This window comes from Gadus morhua, chromosome 6, assembly GCF_902167405.1.
Source record: "Gadus morhua chromosome 6, gadMor3.0, whole genome shotgun sequence".
Classification (NCBI taxonomy): Eukaryota; Metazoa; Chordata; class Actinopteri; order Gadiformes; family Gadidae; genus Gadus; species Gadus morhua.
Genome location: NC_044053.1, coordinates 15,914,604 through 15,923,544, shown reverse-complemented (window position 1 = coordinate 15,923,544; position 8,941 = coordinate 15,914,604). Strand labels below are relative to the sequence as shown.

The window sequence follows — 8,941 nt, the reverse complement described above, 5'->3', positions numbered from 1 at the left end:
AGGACAGGGAATTAGTGCGCCACTTTTTTTTGCTCGCTTTCTATTCCTACGTGTCTTTCTGGAGCAATTCAACCAAAACCAAATTAAAACAGGAACAAAAGAGTTTCCGGTGTAAACAGGCATTGTACCACTTTATTCTATATAAACCGAACCGGGATAAGATACTATAGAAGGTTTTGTGTCATTATCGGCCAATTGGACGTATACACCTCCTGTCGCTGTGAGGTCAAATCGAAGTTAAGGTCATCGCTGTGGCTGCGGACAACAAACGAAAGAGCTGATTTGTTCTGTGGCTCTTTCTGATGTACACAGTGAGTCTACTGTTGCCGTATGCTTCGGATGTTACCACCCGAGATAAAGGATTTATCTTTGAAATCAACCCTCACGTTAAGTCTCTTCAACTTTACAGCAAGGAGAAACAATGGAGGCGCAGCAGTCACTTAACTTGGGAGAACTTTGAGAGGCGGTACAGGGACAATGCCTCGATAACATCAGGGTTTAGAGGCGACCAGAGACAGTGCAGACGTTTCAAAATGCAATAACAAAGTAGTTGAATGTAAAGATAATCAAATCGCCTTTGAAATCAATGTAGCATCAAAAGGCCTGTACAGACGGGCCATTCATGAGCTTTTCGTCAGTATTGACTTAAGCTGAACAATTGCGGCCTTCAATTTGCGAACAATGCATAAAATGAGACTGAGGCCTGCGGTAAAATTGCATTATTGAAAGCAAATCAAAAGGACACTGATTTTCCATCCATTATGTTCCTGTATTAAATGTTTAATTTAGGGTAATTTAGAGTCAAAGGGAATCCAATATTTGAAGTTGTATCTATTTATTGTGTGGACAACATGCACTCCATTCTATTGCATGAATAACAAAATGCTCTCAAAGGAGTCACCACAGCTTCCATTGTTTCACAAATTCTTTCATTACATTAATTAGCTAAGGTAAAAATCTGGACATAGGGAACATTTCTGAATCATTTCAATTCAATTAGTTTGAACAAATTTCCCTTTAAAAGTGCCAATACCTTTTCAGAAGGTAGAGTAAAGAGGGTTAAACATTAATCGGTTTTCAACAAGTTAATTTGCATACTCAACAGGTTGAAAATAGACTTCACCAAATCGGGGAAAAAATAAAAACATGTTTACACAACTAAATCATTATTCATGTAATGTCCTTTATACGACCAAATTACTTGTTCTCAGGGTAGAAATTCAGTGTACAGTGCAGTGTCACAGGCGGTACTCCTGAACAAGAGATGGGCTGAGCTCATACAATGTGTTCGCATGGCTGTGGATTTCAGTCTACTTCCTGTTTAAAATCAATGTTTTTAGTCTAGTATTCCTGGTCACTTTGCAGTCCAATAAAGGCTTGGAAAGGCTTGCTGGGAGGTCTCAGGGCCTGAACTTGTGTCTAAACCTATACTTTTGACGATCCTACTGTGTAATTCTGCTACCGAATACAAACCTAGTTACAAAACTACTGCCATATAACTGTTAAAAAAGTAGCGTGTATAGTGGATGTATGTGGATGTGTGTGTGTGTGTGTGTGTGTGTGTGTGTGTGTGTGTGTGTGTGTGTGTGTGTGTGTGTGTGTGTGTGTGTGTGTGTGTGTGTGTGTGTGTGTGTGTGTGTAACATCATGTGTAAACATCATTGCTGCAAAGACATAGGCATGACGTACATGTAAAGGGATGGCAAAAAGTCACAGGGAAAATTAGAATCACTAAGTGTCAAAAAACGTGATTTGGCATCTTAGTCGAAGGTTCTAGAAGGGAATTGTCTCTTCCACTTCCATCATCAACTTTTTTTTTTCACTCACAGACGGAGAAAGACCACTTAAATATTATATGAAAAAAATAGAGGGTTCCTTGAGAAGCCAACTCTGACTCCAACCCAACCCGCCCCCCCACCCATCCACCCACCCACCCATCCACCCACAAACCCACCCACCCACACACCCACACCCCCACTCCACCCACCCAGACCCCATTTCAGCATTGGGCAGATATTTAGGCCGCACCAGGTGTAATTGCCCTCCGGTACAGAGGGAGGCGCTATAAGGTGATGAGAGCGACTAGGCAGAGCAGCACTGCCGCCAGCAGAGGACTTGCTATCCGCAGGTGCGGTGCAGCGTTTGTTGCATCGCTTCGGGAAGGCTCGGCCGATTCATGGCTGGTATCGTCTGAAGATAGAGAGCACAAAGAAAAAGAAAGACACGTGTTTTGTGTTATTACCTTTTGCAACGATTCAGAGCAGACAAAACATGACCACCACACGCATGCTAACACCAAGGCTACAGTCATATGTTCAGGCATGCAATTTATCTCATTCTAATAATTCTCATGTTTGGACACGAGATGTTTAGGGGGGGGGGGGGAGCTCTGCTAGTGAGGACTAAAACATGAAATGACCATGACTATTGACCCAAATCCTATTCTGTCAGTGTGTGATGGACGATATTAATCCCCTGAGAGTAAATCCTTCCAGTGTTAGTAAGCAGCCATGTGCCCCCCCCCCCCCCCCCCCCCCCCCCTGTAACACCATGCCCAACACCACGCATACAGCCAGACACCAGGGCCCAAGAGGTTTGGACCACAACACAACAGGACACAAGGAGACAGCAATCAGAGATGGGGTGAAAACAAAGGAACAAAGGAAACATCCCCTTCCTACATAAATTAGGTAAAAGGTACAAGAAACTGAAAGGTGACTGGAAGAATGAAAAAGCGAGCAGAGGTGTAGGGAATATACAGATGGAGACAGCAAACAGCCATGCAGAGGAGGCATGGAGGCTAGGACAGGCAAGGCAGGCAGAATAACAGCAAGACATGAAAGTCAAGCAGGCAGGCAGACATTGATACTGCCCTGGGATCTGGCCTTAACAAATCAATACCCCATGTGCTCTAACTGTTAGCAGTGTGTGCGTGTGTGTGCGTGTGTGTGTGTGTGTAGGGGGTTGTGGGGGAGGTGGCATGTCTGTCTGTCAAAGGGGAGCTGACAGCTGATGATGAACCCGTGATAACCTAGGAGCAGCATGCCGCTACCGTGGATAAACAGTAGAGATTGTAATAATCACTGAATACCAAATAATACGACTCCCCTCCTGGGAACGCTGTAGCTGCCAGTGCTCTGACAAACACTCTCTATGAGGGGTCACTTTGACTGGACTAATGTGTTATATCATGTGCAAGATGTGTCACGTGGAGTTCTAGTGATGGAGGTGGTGGAGGAGTTTCATCCACTGAGTCAGGCATGAGTCAAAACATGTGTGGAACTAAAACGATGTAAGCTGTGTGTCAGCTTACAGAAGCAAAAATAGGAGCAAGTGTGAATTGTCAAATTAAAACTGAAATCCTCATGAAGATGAAGATGTAATGTTAAATAACTAATATATACCAGTTATATCCAGTGACATTTCTAATGTGTATTTATACATGTATACATAGATATACATATATATACTCTATATCTATACATATATATATATATATATACAGAATATGTATATATATATATGGCATGCATATAGTCAATTTGTACAATTTGCACTGAGCAGTAGCAAGCGCATCAGCAGACAGAGTAGCAGGGAGGTGATTAAGGGGTGCTGGGCACACATCATGGCATACATGAAGGAAAAGCAAAAAGGAGGACACGTCTACGAGGACGGAAACAGGCTTAGGGAGGAACACAATGTAGAGAATCAAAAGAGAGAGCAAGAAGCCATACTAACCTCGTGGTTCTAATGAATTGTCTACTTTGTCGTCTACATCGAAAACGCGGTCATGTACCCCAAAAGTTTTCACACAGTTGTCTACAATAGAACATAAGGAGACGATTATTATTAAGGTGAGCCAAAAAAATAACGGTTAGTGACATTTTGAAGCTCCCCCCCCGGCCCTCCCCGCCCCACACCCCAGCCCTGAAAGTCAATGTCACAAGCACCAAAAGCACATGGCAACATTCACATGAAGTATGCAGTTTACAGGATTCAGCTCAATCCGAAAATGTATTAATATTCTTTGGTCGTTTTTTTACTTCTTTTTATTTAATGGAGTGAAACATAGACTTTTGCAAGTAAAGGAAGTCGCTGATAAATGAAGAGGCATGTTGGACTATGAGGAAGTGGCTATTCAGGAGGTACTGAAGTAACCAGAAAAGTAGACATAAACCGCTTTTGTTCCTCTGGCCAAAAGCACATTTCAACAAGCTTTAACCCAAGTCTTTAAATTGCATGCAAAAAAAACGAAACCCAAACAGAATAATCCATGAACGTACTTGATGGTCGGACGAAAACTTTTAACTTCAGGCATGTTTTCTTCCCGTTCTCAGCGATGGTTGAGGCTGAAAAAAACAAACAGAGAAAGAAGAAGGTTAAGTATTGACATGTGTGACTTGGCAGCAATACAAGCATTCCCCTTTCATGACCAAAAAAGTCATGTCCTCATTTTGTATCAAGAACATACTGTAGTTTCTCTGAGGTGGAGGGCAGTTCAAGATGGAGGGGGGGGGGGGGGGGGGGGGCACATACTTAATTAGAGCCCTGCTGATTTCAATGGATTGAGAGGGGTTAGTCACAGCGGTTGTGAGACGATGGCCAGAACGCAATTACAAAACGGGGAGCAGAGCTCTCCTCCATTCTTGAGGAGACAGAATGCACGGCTCATGGTCTAAAGTTAGCAGCATCAGATGCTACAACGGCTTAGTCCGGTAGACCCAGTGTGATGAGTGTGGGGTAACCGATAACCCATGTTGCTATCCTCTCGGGCACTTAAAAATCATTGAGAGCCGACCCTGTATTCATTCGTCATGGTGATCGCAACGCGGACGTTTCATTTTTCACTGCTAATAAACACAGGGGAGCCATGGAGGAAGATAAGAATCGCACGTTTAGAGTATGTATGCTCCATTAGTGTGTGTGTGTGTGTGTGTGTGTGTGTGTGTGTGTGTGTGTGTGTGTGTGTGTGTGTGTGTGTGTGTGTGTGTGTGTGTGTGTGTGTGTGTACGTGTGTGTGTGTGTGTGTGTGTGTGTGTGTGTGTGTGTGGTTTGCGGTTGATTCCAGGAAATGAAAGGAACCATACAGGGGAAACATAGGGGTATGAATCTCTTAACATTTAGGAGGTGCATGTAGCCATTTAGCTATCAACGCCGCTGTGTCATATAGTCTAAAAATACATGCTCTGAGGTGTGTGTGTGTGTGTGTGTGTGTATGTGTATGTGTATGTGTGTGTGTGTGTGTGTGTGTGTGTGTGTGTGTGTGTGTGTGTGTGTGTGTGTGTGTGTGTGGTAAACCACTAATGGAGCTATGGAAATGCACCAGGTGTTGTCTCCTGTAGACAAGCATCGAGGGTCAAACACAAGTCAGCTCAGACCGTTCTCTGGTGTGTATGTTCGTGTTTATGTGTGTTTGTGTGTGTGTGTGTGTGTGTGTGTGTGTGTGTGTGTGTGTGTGTGTGTGTGTGTGTGTGTGTGTGTGTGTGTGTGTGTGTGTGTGTATTGTGTGCGTACGTAGCTCGCATCCATCTTGCTTAGAGACGTCAGCTTAAAAATATACTTTGCCGTCCGGTGTCAAAAGGCCAATCAAACGGCAGAGAAGCTGCCCCCCCCCCCCATCCCCCCATTCCACCCCCCGCCCATTCTAACGTGGCGGGTCTATTTGCTTTTTGTCCAAGCACATTGTATATCCTCCTGGACCCTTTCCCCCAAGCAGATGCTCTTGAGTCAAGCATTTCCTAGGGCCACCATTCGGGATCTGTCAACTCCTCGCCAATGATCCTTCACCTAACGTCCCCCCCTCCCTCCCTCTTCCCCCATCCCCCCCTTCATTTCCCCCCTTTCTCCCAGCTGTGTTACTTCTCTTCTCCTCTTCCTCCGTCAAAATGGCCGGGGTCTATTCATCACGGGCCCCCACCGACCATGCGTCCAACCGGCGTTCTGCCCGGGCGTTCTGTCGGGCCCAGCAGAGCTCAGAGAGTACATCCGCAGGCACATGCATTGGCAAATGAATACACAGGAAAGCATATTATCCCAGGACATAATTCTCCTGGGGTGCGAGGCTAAAGCTTCTTTAATAACAGTTTGACAACTCCCTCGTCTTTGAGTCAAGGAATGCGCTGTCTATTTAAAAATATCTCTGTCTGCTCCGCCGTACACTGGGGGATGTCAGCCTGTAGCCCAGTGTTTAGTGTGGTTAACAGAAACCATAGGGATAAGGCTGTGGAAAACAAGCATCAAGCTTTCTCTATAGCCAGGGGACATATTCATTAGGAGGACGTATTAACTAATAAATAACGGTGGAAAAAGAGATACGAATCTATTAGCACTGGCTGCTCTTTTATTATGAAATGTAATCGTGTCCAATGAGAGAGAGAGAGAGAGAGAGAGAGAGAGAGAGAGAGAGAGAGAGAGAGAGAGAGAGAGAGAGAGAGAGAGAGGGAGGGAGGGAGGGAGGGAGGGAGGGAGGGAGAGAGAGAGAGAGAGAGAGAGAGAGAGAGAGAGAGAGAGAGAGAGAGAGAGAGAGAGAGAGAGAGAGAGAGAGAGCAAGTGTGTGAGCGAGAGCGATAGAGAGAGCGAGAGCGAGAGCTAACCTTATTAAATCTGTGGAGGCAACCGTTGACATACTAATGAACCATGGTTACCCTCACTTACCAACACATTCACATGTATCGGTGAACAAAAATAAACATGACCACACAAACAAAACATGCCATGGACATACATGGACCGACATGCATCCATACAGGCAAACAGACATGGGAACACAAATGCTAACCCCCACTTCCTTTCACAGCTACAAACATATATACCTACCCACACTGACACACAGATATAGATAACCTTGACCCTGACCCTAACATAAATTGATACACATATAAACAAAAATACACTCAGAGAAATACATCATTCCCTGCACATAAAAAGTGTACACAGTCCACACAGAAACACTCCCACGCCATACCTAACCTTCACCCTTACCCTTACACAAATTGATAGACGTATACTGGCAAACAAAAATACACTCATAGAAATGCATCATTCAATGCAAACACAAAGTGTGCGCACACCACACAGAAATATTCATTCACCACACAGAAACATTCATACACCACACAGAAACATATACACACTCCACAAACACACACACACACACCATACACACACACACACATGCATCCCACCCAGACATCAGCACCATCTCCAGATGTCTTATCTTCATCAGTGTCGCGGCGAGTGCTGAGTCAGGCCTATCGACACCAGCCACTTAGTGCAGGCAGCTGATCAAAAGAGGGGCACACAACCGATGAAAACGCCACGGAGCATCTGGGAGCCTCTGTCACGATGACAGCCAGCGGGGATAATCTTATGTTTATACATTTGGATGCTGTCATTGACATGCCAGCGTAGTGGCTTACACATATGAAAGTCATGGGTTAGGCAAAGGGTAAATAAGGGTTAGCGCGGATTACGAGCGGGGCGCTGGCGTGATGGCTACCGTGGGGTTTAGCCCCGCAAAAAACGGTTAAGATAAATACGATACCCGACTATGTTTTGTTTTTTTGGTATTCATGACTTCGATTGTATTTATTTATAATGGCGGTAAAAAAGTGTAATGGCCTCAGCTTGAGCGGAGCTCTGCTCGGGGGTAAAGTAAAGATTCCATGGCACAGAACTTTAAATTATGTTCAAACTAACTTCCATCTGTTACCATCTACGGTCCACATTTCTTACACAGTCTGTCGTCGGTGCGAGGAGCTGGGAGCGGCTGTGTGTGTGTGTGTGTGTGTGCGTGCGTGCGTGCGTGCGTGCGTGCGTGCGTGCGTGCGTGCGTGCGTGCGTGCGTGCGTGCGTGTGTGTGTGTGACCGTGCGTGCGTCGTGTCAGTATCCAACATTGTGGAAATGAGTGAGGTGTGTTGTTGTAAATCCTTCGCTACAAACGAGGGGTAGCACTTCAGTGCCAGGCATTCCTCGACTTTGCAGGCCGCTCTTCCTTGGAGAAGACCCCCCCCCCCCCCCACCCCCCCGATCATCGGTGACCACGCCACCGAGCACCTGTTTATTTTGGATTGACTCCGCTCCAGAGGGCAAAGTTATTGTTCTTGTCGGGCTGTAACATCAACACCTGCTATTCTGGTTCCCATCCACCCCTCCAGACCAGGGCCTATCAATCCACCCCTGGAGGCCTGGCGACTGGCGTCTTTGAAGGGCACGGTCCCTCCTGAAAGGATGGCCCACTTGCGGCAGGGGCAAGGTCGGGTTACCGCTCCCAGCCATGTCCCAGGGCTGGTAATGGCTGGTCCCCTTAGTACACTGCATTATGCATCAGCATTAAGGCCAATGGAATGAAGCAGAATCCAATTACGGAAGAACAAACAGGTGGGCTCAGTGCGGCTTAGGAGCGCCATTGTTTCAATCACAGCCCTGGCCGCGCCGCACCGCCACTGTAATGTTATCTGGAAAACACATTTCCTTTGGCTTTCATAGGGAGATCCTACAACACATACCAGACGTGAGGACATAAAAATGTCTGTTTGAAAATAAAAATAAACAGGAAGCAGAAAGCCCCAGCCGAGGTTGCCTGGGTGAAAAGTACGGGAAGAATGCAGATTTTCTGTTAATCTTGCCGCTATTCTGATCGAAAGAAGGACGGCTTGACTTTTAAAACTGCTTATCAAAAGCCTCCTCTAAGAGTCTTTGTCTGTTATTCTCTACAAGTATAGATCAAATCCTAAAGTTATTCAGGGGGTTTCATGGTCTCTGAAACACGGCCAAGCGTTGACGCGTCCAACAAAACCACAAAGTCTTAATGCAATAGTGCAGATTAGCAAACCAGATAGGCTGGATGTCATAGGGATTCTGCCATACCATAATTAACTGACTGTCTCCACAGGAATGGACCTCTGAGACTAAATAGCATATTTTAAGTGCAGATAATCTT

At 45.5% G+C, this 8,941-nt stretch overlaps 1 protein-coding gene across 2 annotated transcripts in view; it reads right to left on the bottom strand.

Moving 5' to 3' along the window:
• Window positions 1-1,984: 1,984 nt before the first annotated feature.
• efna5b (ephrin-A5b) overlaps window positions 1,985-8,941 on the bottom strand; it is a 94,692-nt gene continuing 87,735 nt past the window's right edge. The window contains exons 3-5 of one of the 2 annotated variants that reach the window (XM_030359122.1): window positions 4,283-4,348; window positions 3,738-3,818; window positions 1,985-2,189 (exon numbers count right to left, since the gene is read on the bottom strand). In XM_030359122.1, the coding sequence (XP_030214982.1) occupies window positions 2,062-2,189; window positions 3,738-3,818; window positions 4,283-4,348 (275 nt within the window). In that variant the 3' untranslated portion in view covers window positions 1,985-2,061. The remainder of the gene's footprint in view (window positions 2,190-3,737; window positions 3,819-4,282; window positions 4,349-8,941) is intronic. The other variant, XM_030359123.1, reaches the window with a different exon arrangement.